At 36.5% G+C, this 14,749-nt stretch overlaps 2 protein-coding genes across 9 annotated transcripts in view; one reads left to right on the plus strand and one right to left on the minus strand.

The window, feature by feature from the left end:
• Positions 1-14,749, minus strand: part of col14a1b (collagen, type XIV, alpha 1b) — a 144,176-nt gene that overhangs the window by 2,423 nt on the left and 127,004 nt on the right. For all 5 annotated transcript variants that reach the window (XM_081613013.1, XM_081613011.1, XM_081613010.1 and 2 more), the window contains 10 exons: positions 6,398-6,493; positions 6,259-6,312; positions 6,052-6,105; positions 5,836-5,889; positions 5,259-5,330; positions 3,256-3,291; positions 2,982-3,048; positions 2,479-2,667; positions 1,906-1,983; positions 1,631-1,786 (listed from right to left, as the gene is read on the minus strand). In XM_081613013.1, coding sequence (XP_081469139.1) covers positions 1,631-1,786; positions 1,906-1,983; positions 2,479-2,667; positions 2,982-3,048; positions 3,256-3,291; positions 5,259-5,330; positions 5,836-5,889; positions 6,052-6,105; positions 6,259-6,312; positions 6,398-6,493 — 856 coding nt within the window. The remainder of the gene's footprint in view (positions 1-1,630; positions 1,787-1,905; positions 1,984-2,478; positions 2,668-2,981; positions 3,049-3,255; positions 3,292-5,258; positions 5,331-5,835; positions 5,890-6,051; positions 6,106-6,258; positions 6,313-6,397; positions 6,494-14,749) is intronic.
• On the plus strand, positions 7,246-14,742 carry LOC145553901 (killer cell lectin-like receptor subfamily G member 1). 4 transcript variants are annotated; one of them, XM_081613021.1, is made up of 11 exons: positions 7,246-8,548; positions 9,590-9,703; positions 9,792-9,866; positions 10,086-10,148; positions 10,240-10,287; positions 10,387-10,514; positions 11,588-11,706; positions 12,267-13,797; positions 14,217-14,336; positions 14,443-14,505; positions 14,597-14,740. In XM_081613021.1, exons 1-8 carry the CDS (start codon positions 8,380-8,382, stop codon positions 12,436-12,438), a joined length of 888 nt encoding a protein of 295 aa, XP_081469147.1. In that variant the 5' UTR covers positions 7,246-8,379; the 3' UTR covers positions 12,439-13,797; positions 14,217-14,336; positions 14,443-14,505; positions 14,597-14,740. The 4 variants fall into 4 exon arrangements, with proteins under 4 accessions (XP_081469147.1, XP_081469149.1, XP_081469148.1 ...); XM_081613023.1 differs by lacking the exon at positions 9,792-9,866 and having other exon boundaries at positions 14,597-14,742; XM_081613022.1 differs by lacking the exon at positions 10,240-10,287 and having other exon boundaries at positions 7,248-8,548; positions 14,597-14,739.

Consider the following 14,749-nt stretch of genomic DNA (forward strand, 5'->3'; position numbering starts at 1 on the left):
CTAAATATTGAAAATATGACAAGAACATGGTGTGAATGTACACATGTGGAGACAAGTGGTAAAAGTGTTTCTTTTTTTTTTCTTGAAACCTTTGTTTTTGATCATAAATAAATCAAAGTTTTGCACCTAACAACAAGGTTTGAAGTTGTAACCAGCTAATGGACTGACAAAAACTTTATCACCTTCTTCAGTTTGAAGCCTCTGCAGCTGTTAAAGTTCTAACTTGTGGTTGATGCTTTGCAGAAACAATTCAGTAATCACCATAATGATTTCCTGGTGAAGCTTGACAATGAAGTGACAAGAGGATGTTGGACAAACAAACACAAAAACAGAAGAAACATGCAGGATCTGCCAGTAGCTTTACAGCACAGTACCATGCAGACTGATGTGTGACCTTTAACCTCAACACACCTTAAAGATCAACACAACCATGCATTAAAGATGACTCTTACAAAGGGTTTTGAACAATAAAATGTTGGAGATTTTTATAATTGGTGTAAACGATTATCAACAATTTCATTGATCGCTTAGAAATGTTGTAGAGGTGTTCTGTTTTGTCTAATGACTTATGGTTTAATTTCGAAATTAGAAAACCCTCCAAAGAGCATCTTTAATGTAATACATACTCAGGAATGCAACAAAGCAACAATTCAGGTGAAACAAGATAAAATGCAGAATTTTTTTGTGGTTTTGTTACTGTAGTGTGGAGAAAATCATGCAATTTCAAACAGATGCTGCAGGCGAGAACTTAAAAACAAAACTAAATGGGTTGGTCCCCTTCTTGCTTTTATATTAACATTTTTAATAACTATGATTTTGTCTGCTGCTTTCTTTCTCTGTATTTTTTAAATAATTAATTACAACATTAATGGTTTTCTTAAGAAGCTTATGGTGAAAGCTAGTAGCTTAGGAACACAAGTTAGTAAAAACGTTTCTAAGTGAGTTTTTATTTGCAGAACTTCCTCTTTTGGGACAAAAAAGCCAGAAACAGTTTAGAGCAAAGTAAATGTTTCATACGTTTGCATTCATTTCCCTTCTTTCTTGTCACTTTTAGAATTGAACTTTCAGAAACAATTGCTTTGTAAAAATTTAGATTTAATTATCTTTTCAACAATGAACTAAGTGCTCATTGTGCAGTTTTAACATTCTAAGTGAACTCAGAGCAAATCAAGAGGCATAAACAGTCATGAGGCTCATTTTTCCTCGGAGGTGCAGGTTTACACATGGCTCCTTGTTGTTTGGATGTTTCGCTTTGTGTTTCCTCGAAAAATGAGATCAACGCAGATAAAATGATGCAGCATAAACAATCAGACACACACATATGGTGGTGAAGCAGAATCTTGTACCATAACTGAGTATTTGAAGGTTTTTCATGTTTCACCTTTAAATACACACAGTGGGATGGAGGACTTTGATAACATGCAGACTGTTTAACTCAGTAGAAGCCTTTCAAGATGAAAAGTGGCTTATTGAATTAAATGTTTCACCTGAGAGCCCTTCATAGAAAAGATCAACACGGCAACTGAAAGAGTTTCATGCTCAATTATCTGGTTTATGCCATGAAGACGTTGAAGTTGCCTGACGACGCATCATGCATCATTATTCTTCCTTTAAACTCTACGTACTGTACCTCCGACATTGTAGCCCAAACACGAGTTCTGGTCACAGTATCCCGGCGGTCCTGGAGGGCCGACTGGACCGGGAACTCCGGGCCGACCAGAAGTTCCAGGGTTTCCAGGGCGACCTGTTGGACCCTGGCTGCCAGGTCTGCCCTGTCCTTGGGGACCTACGGAGTGGAAAGGTCAGAGTTCAACGATACACACTATGTTTATATAAACTGTTAAAGAAAAAAACTAAACATGTCTTCAAACATCAAGCAGAGATCCTGTGTGGAAGATGATTTACCAGGAGGCCCTGGAGGCCCTCTGGGGCCCTGGGCACCAACGCCTGCAGACCCCTTCTCCCCCTTTTCTCCTGGTTGGCCTGGAAACAGAAATAAACACATTTTTTAGACTAAAGACTAAAGTACAAATTGTTATTCTTCTACCTTTCAAACCAAATCCTTATGTATAATGTTAACTTTCACAAATATTTATAAACTTCTTACTGCCAGAAATTATTTAGTTATATAAAAATGTGTTTTAGAAAAAAAATAAAAAATTTTATTATGTAGTGGTTTGTTAATTTAAACACAGTAAGTACAAAATATATACATGTTTAACATTTAGTATGTTTAGTTTGACAAAACTCCAACCACTGGATTAGTGTAACGTTTTTCTATGTTTTCTATGTGATGATTGGTACATATTGAATATGCATCAGCAGATGTGCGTTACACTTACGCCTCAGTTGTGTATTATATGATAATAGTCCAAAGGAGGGTGGAGAATATCTCTATTTACATAACAAACAACTTTTGATCTTCAGTATCTGAAACATCTCAAAGCCAAACGTTCTCTGCAACTTTAACTGCTTCACCTCGTTCTCCAGGATTCCCATTTTGACCATTCTGGCCAGGAAAGCCTGGCCTTCCTGGTGGTCCCTGTTCTCCCTGAGGCCCCGGGGAACCTTCACGGCCAGGTTCTCCTGGAGGTCCAGGCACTGTGCGGATGGACACTGGTGGACTGGGCGCTTGGTTCAAGATAGTGTTGTAGCGCGACATGTGACCTGGAAAAGGGAAGAAAAAAGGAAAAAGTCACGTTATGAAATTTTATAGAGTAAGAGAAACATGATGGACAACAAAAGCAGATCAATGGATTAAAGGAAAAAATGACTTTGATTGTTCAACTACTAATATTCTTCAGATAATTCAGACAGGAAAATGTGACTGTGAACAACAGAGTAAGGGTTCTCTCAGATTTTTGATTTTACACAAAACAAACCCTCATGCTCGTGATTCTATGAATATGATCAATGTCAAAGGAAATTCTGGACTCATTTTAAGGCCCATGTCTCCATGTCATCCTCTCTTCCTAACTTACTTTGGATCAGCTGCTCACAGACTTGTCTGGCAATGGCCTGAACTGATGCCGTTGACTGGAGGTCACCCTGTAGACCAAGTAAAGATCATTTAATGTAGCTTGAGACTTCCAGCTCATCAACCATAACTTGGTTAATGTACGCAAAGTTCCTCTGTCATTCATTTTTGATGTTTTGAGAAATTACTTTACCTGAACATTTGAATAAAATACTACAGCTAATGCAATATTATGATACTTTCATTCATTTAAAATAAGATAAGACAAAGACACCTACCCGTTCACCTTTCTCTCCCTTTGTTCCTGGTGGACCCTGTAATAAAATAGGTAAAAGATAAAATTAATAACAAAAATAAACATACAAATAATGTACATGATATCAACTGACTCAGAGGAAAGTGCTTTTCAGACTTCATTGACCTCAAAGCAAAATTCACCTCAATAAAAGCTGTGAAAGTTTTCAGAAAGACATAAAGTTGATTGGAAACATACAGAAAACCTCCTTTCCCACGGCATTTCTATTCACATATCTCTACATCTAACTCATTACAGCCATGAAAAGGTTAACATTTAGCTGCGTATAAAAATCTCATTTTTTGATCAACTGTCATGACAGCTCACAGACGTCAGACTGCACTATGCTGTAACCCCGTTAGTCAACAGGGCCATCTGTATCAGAAAGCCATCAGATTATCTGATACACTCTTTTCTTCAGCTCAGTTCACACATTTTCTACGAGCTTTAGGTCAAGGAACTGAGAAAGTCATGGAAGAAGGTTGATTTAGTGGTCAGTGAACCATGTGTTGTTGTTTGGCCATATGCTTAGAGTTTTTTGTGGTGCCAAAAGAAGAATATTCACATGGAGTGACAGCAGACCCTCCTGAACTTAATGTTGTTCAGAAACGCACAGTTCCAGTGGTATTCCCAGTGGCATTTAGCATTTGTTCACACTGGCCTGACTTACATTGTGTTTTGTAGACTGGTTAAGACAAATCAGCCTCTTTATTATGGAATATTTATACCAATGACTTGTGGGTATAAATATTCCTGACTTGAAAATGAGAAACATTAAAAACAGCTTCAGCCACATAAAGTAGCACGGCAGTTTTTTCTTAACATACAATATTTTTGACCAAAAAAATACATTTATTAAATTTAAAAGTTGGATTTTATTCCATTTTTTCACTGTCAGAATATGCTGCTTTAAAATATTTATTGCGATATTTTACAGACTTTAGCAGAGTCTAATCTTTACCTTAACTTCATGCTCAATACGAAAACAAGGTAAAGGAAATATGTAGAAATTTATTCCAGACTGAACAACATTTATAGAAAATGAAAAGCACAAAATAAAAAACAACAAAAGCAAGAAAATTGCAGAGATTTATTGTTTTAGAAACTGTGTCAATCCCCGACACTCACTGCTCGGTATTTTTCTCCACCAAGTCCTCATTAAGAGCAATAACTTAACAGTGGTGCTGTAATTAGCTGATGAGTGCTCTCTGCAGTCCGCCCACGCAGCGATGATTACATGCTTGACAACATTTTATCAAAGCGATGCAAACTCATTTATCAGCAGCTTTTATCGCCTCCCACAGAGTCTTGTTTCTTCTCTGGCGCCGTTATGAAAATGTGGTTTCCTTTCACTCAAACGCAAATAAATGCCAAAGCAGAGAAAACAAACCAAAACAAAATGCCAGAGAAAGATGTGTTTAAACCGCCTTGGAGTTTTTTCTTCTTTGCTTTGGTTTGAATTTTTTGCAGATTGCAATTTTAAAAATCCAACTTAACATTTGTTGAACCAGGGTTTTTGCAATGCATTAGAAATTCATTAACGGGTGATCTAGGTTGAAAAATGACTTAATAAGTTCATGCTATAAAAAGAGTTGGTGAAAGCTCTTGACAGAGAAGTTGTCAGTGCCGCTATTTAAGCACAACACAATGGGTTAAACTGTTGGAAGTTCTTTTCACAAAACAGTCTGAACTCAGATGTCTGCCTTTGTGTCAGCTTGAATACTCTTCACTCTGCCTTTCATTTGGGTGTCTGCGTATCAAATACGGTCATAGACAGACTGGACAGGGAGCCATTAATCCCCCGTTAGCCACCTTAGCAGCTCCCAGGCCGTCTGACACACTCTGCTAAGCCTGACTGACGCTACGTCCTGCTGCCTCCGGGATGTTGGCACAGTACTATAAAAGAATATGTTCTCTTTAATAAATGCAAACCAAGAAAAAAAAAGTTCACAAAGACAAACAGGGCAGTATGATCTCCAGACTCACCGGTGGTCCCAGGGTTCCCTGTTTTCCTTGGGGGCCAGTATTTCCAGGAGATCCAGGAGCTCCAGGAGTCCCCTGAGCACACAGAAGGAACGAATGCAGCTGAAATCAATGGGTTTGGTTGAGCAATTTCAAAAACTCTTCTGCATATTATCAAGTTTTCTCTCTACCTGAAGAGAGTTCATCCAATTTAATCACACAGCCAATAACCGCTAGCAATGAAATATCTCGTAATTTATCCTTCGATTTCTTTTATAAATTTTGGATAAATACATAATTGGAAACCATTTCAAAAAATACATTCTCAGACCAAACTGCTTTGGAAACAGAAAAGACATTTTCAGGTGGTCATTTTGTATTTGAAGCAACAAAGGCAAAAAAATAAAAAAATAATCACACATTCTGAATATTATCCAATTTTAAATGAGCTTAAATCAAATGAGTTGACTGCATTTTAGAAATAAGCAATTATGTTATTTTGCTTTTTACTTGGAGGCACAGAAACAAATTTGCTCCAGCAATAGTTTTAATACAAATCAATAAGTTTTTCAATACTGGAGGGATTTTATGCAGGTCTCACCATAGTTCCCGGGGGCCCCGGTCTGCCCTGTGGGCCATCTTTGCCTGAAAGTCCCTGTAGAGGTGAAAGTAAATGATAAAGCCTGAGGTAGGCTTTGACTGGTTAATGTCAGCAATGATATTTCTTTTCAAGGAGTCTTCAAAATATTTGAAAGAACTCGAGTTGTTTCACAGTTTCACTACTGAAAGATTGTAATATTAAGAGATTCGGACTGACCCTGGGTCCTGGAGGTCCTTCTCTTCCTGCAGGCCCAGGTCTTCCAGGCATACCCTGAGAAAAAACGTATCAATATTTACTAAAATCTCTCAGGAATGTCAAGATCAATAAGCGTTCCATGAACAAATAATCTGGCCTTACTGCAAAACAACTTCAATTTAAAAAGTGAAAAGTAGAATAATCCCACATCGGGTGAACAGTCGTTACCTGTTGTCCTTGTTGGCCAGCTTCACCTTTCTGCCCCCTCTCACCTGCAGAACCCTGCAGACAACAGATCCAGGTACTGAAAATGAATGTGGTCACACAGAAACTGTAAAATGTGAATCAGGAAGCCAGATGTTCTTACAGGGGGTCCAATGATGGAGCGGCCGCTTGGTCCCTGACGTCCAGGGGGTCCTTGAGGTCCCGGTACGCCTGTATCTCCAACAGGACCTGCGGGTCCCTGATGAAAGAAGGAGAAGATGAACGAAAAACTACTCAGATCCAGTTCAACAGCCTGAAATAACAAGACTGACAAGTTCTTTACTTCAACAGATTTAACATTCTTATAAACATCTTAATAAATACTGCAGCCAGAGTCCTGACCAACACCAAAACACTGGCTCTCTGTGATCCTATAAGGAGTTCAGCGGTGGTTTGTCCTGAGTTTGCTACAGAAGCATCTAACTACCAGAGGAAACAAACACAGGAGCAACATCTCGTTAAAAGAGAGAAAGTGTTGAAAAGTTTCAACCTCAGTGACAGAATCAACCAGTTGTCTTAAATAAGCATGACTGAGGCACACATACTGAACATTAAAGATACAAACACAGGGTGTCTCTGTTTGTGTTATATCATCATGCTGAATTTCTAAAATATATGCACAACACCATCTGGATGTTCAAATATGACATAAGAAAACAATCCAGATTATGTCCAGAGTAACGACTTTTATTTTTGAACTGTCAGTCTTGCACACTGTATGTTTTTTTTTTTTTTTTTAACAACCATGTTAAGATTTTATAAAATTGGTCATAATGTGTTATGTTCAAACCTCATTGTAACCACAAAGTCGACATGGTCACAGTATTGGTGGTTTGTGTCATACGTTTCCTTCCTAGCACACACTGTTCTGTCTGATAAAGAAAAGACTCAAACCATGTCATGGTCTAGATCAGGGGAGCCCAAAGTGGGTCCTGGAGGCCCGGCGTCCTGCATGTTTTAGTTCTCTCCCTGGTTTAGTACACCTGCATCAAATGATGGTTCATTAGAGGCCTAAAGAGAACATTGACTTGCTGAGGAGGTTGTTACAACCACAAGGGAGAGAACTAAAACATGCAGGATGCCGAGCCTCCAGGACCGGCTTTGGGCTCCCCTGATCTAGAAGTATGGTCACATTTAAATTTAGCATTTCATTTGAAATTCTGAAAAAGAAAAGTTATAACTAAGTTAACCTCTATATTTATCACATTTATTTATGGTTAAATTAATTAATTTATACATCATATATCTCCAGTTTAATTAAAATAGCCATTGAAAATTTCTGGATGCTCTTTTTGAATTCACACGGTTAATCAAACCATTTCTGGCTGATGCTTGAAGCTTATTTAGTCTTACTTCCTGTTAACATATCTGAGAAGGTGAAAGGATGTCGAGGAGGAAATAATCATGGTGATCGTTGTACATCACATCAACACCAAACAAGTTCAAATCTTTGCTCTCGTTTGGCTCAGGGAAGGAAAATAAACCACTTATATCTGTGTTATGTTTTATATTCACTACTTAAGTAAATCTAAGTAGTAGTTAAGTTAATGGCTGCTTTACAAAACTTACAGCTTTTCAATTAGCTTGTTTTATCAAAAGAAATTCTACTTTACCACTCTAAAAAATCATTACAGCAAAACCCTAAAAAACCAACAGATATTACACATTCAAGAAGAGACAGTCCTGACAAGAAAAAATGTGTCAAAACATAAATCAGTTATTACAACTTTTATATATTTAATTAAAAGTTCCTCTCAGTTTAATGTATTGCACTGTGACACGATAAGCCATCGAGTGCGTAAATGTTCTCCTGTGATAACCATCTCAGTACTTCCTGTCAAGAGCTCATTATTACACAAGAGCAGCAAACCTGGCACAAAACTTCACACATTAGCTTCGGTATCCTAATTTTGGGGGTTTTAAGAGAAAAAAATAAATCAAAAAATCAAATCGACTTTGAAACTCTGGTGGAATTACTTGAAATGACTTGATTGGGCTAAGCAAGAAGAGAAACTCATACTACTGAAACAACTTCTTAAGTCCTGCAGGAGGGTAAGGGAACGATCTGCTTCCGTCTATCTTGAGATGTCTTGCAACATTTACGAAGACCCGGATAAGACCATGAAGGTGAGGTACAGCAAAGAAGTGAGAGGAAAAGGAAGGAAAGTGGAGAAAGAGGAGAAAGTGGTCGACATCTACGAGAGTGCCGAGACGTTGACCTCCCATCGAGTTAATCCCTCCAGGAACGCCCGAGGTAGGTTTTAATGAATCATAAATATTTATTACATAATCAGCTTTTTAAATATTCCAGGTATGGTTTGATACCGAAAACCTGAGAAAGTATCAGAACATGATATTAAAAAGGTTGCATTATTTATCTTCTTGGTGTCAATGAATATATTATGCTTTGACATTGCAAAATGTGCTAAAATTTAAAAAGGAAAAGTAAAAACAGGCACATCTTTAATTAAATATAATATTTATTGCATTTGATTGACTTTGCATTAGTTTTGACGTTGCTTCATTATGGCTGTAACTCTGCAGACATTTCAGACATATAACCTTTTTAAATTTTGCTTTCGCATAAACAGACATTTTGGCATCAATTTGTAGTTTCATAACCATCCATCCATCCATTTTCTTACACCCTTGTCCCTCGGTGGGTTTGGGAGGGTTGCTGGTGCCCATCTCCAGCTAGCGTGCCGGGCGAGAGGCGGGGTCACCCTGGACAGGTCGCCAGTCTGTCGCAGGGCAACACAGAGACACACAACCATGCACACACACACTCACACCTAGGGGCAATTTAGAGAGACCAATCAACCTGACAGTCATGTTTTTGGACTGTGGGAGGAAACCGGAGTACCCGGAGAAAACCCACGCATGCACAGGGAGAACATGCAAACTCCATGCAGAAAGACCGGGGCCGGGAATCGAACCCAGAACCTTCTTGCTGCAAGGCAACAGCTCTACCAACTGCGCCACTGTGCAGCCCTAGTTTCACAACCATTTAATAAAATGAAAACATTTCTATTGTCTATGCACCTCATTTAGAACATTTTGTACAAATAGTTAAACTGCCAACGTAGATTTGACGTGTCATTTGAGAATATAAAGACGTCTCCACACAGCTTATGTCAAAGCTGTTTTTTTTTTGTCATGTGTGCAAACCTTTTAATACAAGGTTTATGCATTATAACACTGCTGTTATTTTGCTGTATCAAGTTCATACTTTGTAAGTGTAACACATTTTAGAACTTTGAAAGATAAAAAGTCAAACTCCTCCTTGATTTTGTAGGAGTTCGGACTCAAAAGCGTCGACCAACCATCCGAAGAAACTGGTACAAGGTTGCTACGGTAACTTTGGGTTTGCTCTGCCTCCTGTTGTTGGCGGGGATAAGTGTGCTACTCTGTAAGTAAAACTTCACCTTTATTTGGATAACATCTGTTTACCCACAAATACGCCTTCATATTAACACTTATGGTTATTCTTTATGTAGCTCTATTAATACGTTGGAAACATAAAGAACATTCCTCGTGTCAGAACCAGGGACAAGGAAATCAGAACCAGGCAGGTAGGACATTTATCACATTGCAATACCTGTGGTATTGTAAAGTTGCAAACAAAAAAATGCAATCATTTTTTACATTTTTTATTTAATGGACATTGGCGTTCGAGTCAAAATCTGTAGGAAATCTGATTTTGATCTAATTTTATAAATCGCCATAACTTTAAGGAAAATGTTTATTTTGACCCCTTAGTTTCTTTCTTCATTTTCTGCTGGTTTCTTTAGATCATTCAGTTGTTGAGAAACCGTTGCAAACCTGTCCTGAGAATCACACAAAGGAACAAACAGGTGAGCCAAAAGAAAATTAATGTTACAATTTTTGCTGAAAGTTATTTACCGTTTTTGGAAAAAGACAAATCGACTGTAAATTACTTTGCAGAATTGCAGAAGTTTCAATGTCAGGACCAAAACTGCACAGATACAAAAGGTATTAGTTGCAGTTTATGTTTTGCATCTGGTATTTTAGTCAGTATTACATAATTCTGTATTTTGTCAAATAAATTAATACCAACTATTTTTTTTAAAGAATGGCAGGAGCTTCGTGAGTCATATTTCTACTACGCATCCACTGAGAAGAAAAACTGGACAGAGAGCAGGAAAGACTGCAAGAGCAGAGGAGGAGATCTGGCGATTCTAAATAACAAAGAGAAACAGGTTTACTTGTTATAAGATTATTATGCGTTTTTTTCCACAGTTGAATCAAAGAGTACTAGTCACATTCTCAGAACAGTCACTTGTGTAACACTACATGTTTTTTTGGACCAAACTGTTGCAGTAATTCAGACAAAGTGCAATAGTAGCAAGCAACCATCCCTTCATCACTTTTCCCTGTAATTGTAGGAACACATTGACTTTGATACCTTTAAGTGACACAAATATAAATACACAGAGTTATGATCTAAAGTTCTCCACACTAAGAAAATTAAATAATGGTTGATCATGCCAACGTGCTGTAGCTTGAAGATCTAGTCTGCCACCTGGTGCTCATAAACTGAAAGGTGAAAATGGCAAGTAAAAAAAGTTCTGCCAGTCTGCATACAGCCTGCTTTCCTAAACACTCCTGTAGTAAGAGTAATATCTGTTTTGGAAAAAAAAAAAACAGCATGCATTTGGTATTTATTTATTTGTCATTTTTGGCCAAACATACTAAAAACCTGATCAATTTATTTTTTGAAGAAATATTATTACAGACTTTTCAATTATACCAAAACCTGGTATGTAAGAATTTTCAGCATGTAGAAATATAAATTTAGCTTCTTTATGCCTGTCAGTTCATTCCAAGTCTAATGCAATATAACATTTTGATGATTAAGGTTTGTAAAACTTAGTGGGAGTGGGGACGGGGGGGTGTAGATGACCGTACTGACATTTACTGGTCATCTTCGAATATTTCAGATGACATCAGTATATAATGAATAAATTAACTTGTAAGTACAATAATTAACCATACAGACTGCCAATTCATTAATGATTAATTTCTACAATGATGGGAACTAGAGTAATGCGATAATCATGCATTTTAATTGTGAGTGATGTCGTTGCTTTTATACAACACACAGCTTCACAATGCCTGATTTCTGTCATTTCAAAACAACTCTAAATATTGTTTGGTGATAATTTGGTAAAATAAATGGGAAATAATTTGTCACAATTAGGAAAAAATGTGAATTGCAAATTGAAAGTGTACATCGTCAAAAATCATTATTTGCTTTTTTAAAATTCTACAGGACATGATTGAAAGAATGAAGATACATGGAGATTCCTGGATCGGTCTTCAAACTCTTCAAAGTTCAAAGGAATGGACTTTGAAATGGAAATGGGTAGATGGAACAGATCTAGCTTATAGGTGAGCAGGTTCACTTTGTACCAACGATCTGGTTAACCGAGACGTCCAGACAGAAATAAAAACAAAAATCATGTTATGTTACTGAACATATCAGCACATTGTCACTCAGACTGTGTTAACTCACATAATCACTGGTATCAACACATACTAAAGCTTGGACTAGAGTCTCATCTGTGACGAATGAAATGTCAAATGAATTGATCTGAATTTTGAGCATAAATAATTTTATTTACATCTTCAACTGGTTTTCTTTTCAATGTCAGCAGGTTGATTAAAGGTTGATCAGTAGAATGTTGCAATAGTGAAATGACATATGAACATAGTAAAGTCATTTATAATGTGACTGTTTTAATGTATTCTGAGCAGCACTTTAGTGATATGTGGTAATTTAAAGCTGGACTGAGTCACTGTGAACCTGAAGATGCTCATATTTTCAGATGGAGCAGTTTTTCATGATATCAACACATTTTAGCTAAAAGTATCATTAATGAAAAAAAATCATCCATTTTTAAAATAATTCCTGCTTCTTTCTGGATGTTTTCATGTTTTCATTTTTACAGTTCCTGGAAGGAAGGAGTAAATGTCAAAGTGGAGCCAAGATTGAAAGCATTTACTGATCAACAGGGACTTTGGATGTACAACAAAACTGGATTAAAATACTGGATCTGTGAGAAAAGAAATGTCCATTATCTTGGTGACCTTAAACCTGGAAAGAACATCACTAAAACTTAAGGACTATATACAAAAAAAAGTTACAATTCTAATTAAGAAAAGGAAAAAGATTAAGAAAAACAGACCAGATGACAAATATAAACCACTTAAATACAAATCTCAGTCTGCACTGGAGCAGCTGGCCAAACGCTGCAGGTCAAGCCTTGGAAGCTCATATTATGACGGTACAGCCACCAACCCACTGAATGTCACTAAAGCATTGGCACATGGTGAAATCTGCAGTCAGAGCAGAGCAGAGACTTTTTATAAAGTATCGAGAGTGGAAGTATTTTCCACTGCTCAAATATGTAAAGATTATTTAATATGTGTATTGACTTCAAAATCTTTAAGTAAAAGTTTTGTTTCTGGTGCCTTAATCTGCATTTTGAAAATATGTTAGTAATTATTAGTGTTTGTTTTTTAAATAAACAGAATAGGAGTATTATATTGTGTTTTATTTAAATATTAATAATGAAAAATAAATAAACCAGACATTATACTCAAACAAGAAACGCTCATCTTTATGCTTTTTTACTCCAAGAACTGCTTTTTATTTATACTTAAATCATATTTTGATGTCATGCCAATTTTACATAGATACAGTTTTTGTCTACCCAACCTAAGCAGTGCATTTGAATTTTAGTTGAGTATTTTTTTATTTGCTTTGAGCAGCAGTAGTCAGTCGTGCCGTTTCAGAAACAGATCTGCTGCCATCTTGTCTTAATCATGTTTGTTTCTTCCGTGTTGGAACAAACATGATTAAGATAAAGGAATAAAAAACGTGGTGATAACACTTTAACCTCTTTCAGTCATTTCTTAATAAATTACTGGTGTTCATGTTATATTCAATGTGACTCTAAATAAAATCAATTGAACTTTGAGCAACTGTAAATAGGTCAAGAAAACAAATGGAAATTCCACCAAAAAACAATTACTTGTATTTAATTTAGCAGAAAAACCACTTACCAAGACACAAGTCAGAAAATTGATGAAACCCTGATGTATCAAAATTTATTTCAACATTTACATTTGAGTAGCTTTTTTATGTGATAAGAGATAAACACGTTATGCAACATCTGTTTCTATCTAAAGATTAAACTTTTAGTATTTGTGTGCATGTCTTTCTGCCACAACATCCTGTGCACTTCCTACTGAAATCTGATTGGTTTCAAAAAGAGACCAAGAATTTGTCTGCTTGGCATGAGAAACTAAATGCTGCTTTCAGCTGCATCTTTCATGAGAAATCTCCCAACATGTACGAGAACATAGATTTGACAACTACAAGAGGCAGTGAATTATCTCCGGACAGAGGAGAGGAAACGGTTCAGACTCCAGATTCCTCTACACACCTTTATGTTGGTCTTTCTCTACAGAATGAAGGTAAGTATCAAACAACAAAGACCATGTCGTAAAACAGGTGCATTTTAACAAAGTCGCACAGATAAAGTATTCAGATTTTTTGTAGTATAAATTAAAAATGTCAATTTTTCAAAGAATATAAACAATGCAATCAAATATATAATGACCCTTCTCTCTGCCTTTGGGGTCTTTGTTTTTTCTGTTTGTTTTTATTTATCACTGTTTAGCAGAACAGAAGACATATTTGCTACTATTAACAACACTAAGCTGATGCCATGCAAGAAATATAGTGAATTTAAATTAACATCTTGAATTTTGTATGAATTATTGATTTGATGTAATATTCTAATTTTATATGTCATGTTTTGTTAACTGTAAATGGGAAGTCATAATTACCAGAATAAAGGCTTTCAAAAATGTGTTTATTGTGTCCTTTAAAGGCGCAGAGACTGAACAGCCTCCCCCGGCTGTCCAAGGAAAACCCTACAGGACTGTTTTCCTAATGTTTGGTCTGTTGATCCTTCTGGTTGTTGTGGACATCGGCGTTCGAGTCAAAATCTGTAGGAAATATGATTTTAATCTCATTTTATAAATCGCCATTATCTTTAAAAAAAAGTTTATTTTGACCCCCTAGTTTCTTTCTTCATTTTCTGCTGGTTTCTTTAGATCATTCAGTTGTTGAGAAACCGTTGCAAACCTGTCCTGAGAATCACACAAAGGAACAAACAGGTGAGCCAAAAGAAAATTAATGTTACATTTTTTGCTGAAAGTTATTTACTGTTTTTGGAAAAAGACAAATCGACTGTAAATTACTTTGCAGAATTGCAGAAGTTTCAATGTCAGGACCAAAACTGCACAGATACAAAATTTATTAGTTGCAGTTTATGTTTTGCATCTGGTATTTTAGACAGTATTACACGATTCTGTATTTTGTCAAATAAATTAACACCAAATATTTTTTTTAAAGAATGGC

The sequence above is a fragment of the Poecilia reticulata genome, chromosome 11 (genome assembly GCF_904066995.2).
Source record: "Poecilia reticulata chromosome 11, P_reticulata-male-v2, whole genome shotgun sequence".
Classification (NCBI taxonomy): Eukaryota; Metazoa; Chordata; class Actinopteri; order Cyprinodontiformes; family Poeciliidae; genus Poecilia; species Poecilia reticulata.

Excerpts from the sequence above, each read along its gene's own strand:
- LOC145553901 (XM_081613021.1), top strand. The coding sequence starts at position 8,380 with ATGTCTTGCAACATTTACGAAGACCCGGATAAGACCATGAAGGTGAGG. Across the intron at positions 9,704-9,791 it reads GGGGATAAGTGTGCTACTCT|CTCTATTAATACGTTGGAAA; the intron begins GTAAGTAAAACT and ends TTCTTTATGTAG. Across the intron at positions 10,149-10,239 it reads TCACACAAAGGAACAAACAG|AATTGCAGAAGTTTCAATGT; the intron begins GTGAGCCAAAAG and ends ATTACTTTGCAG.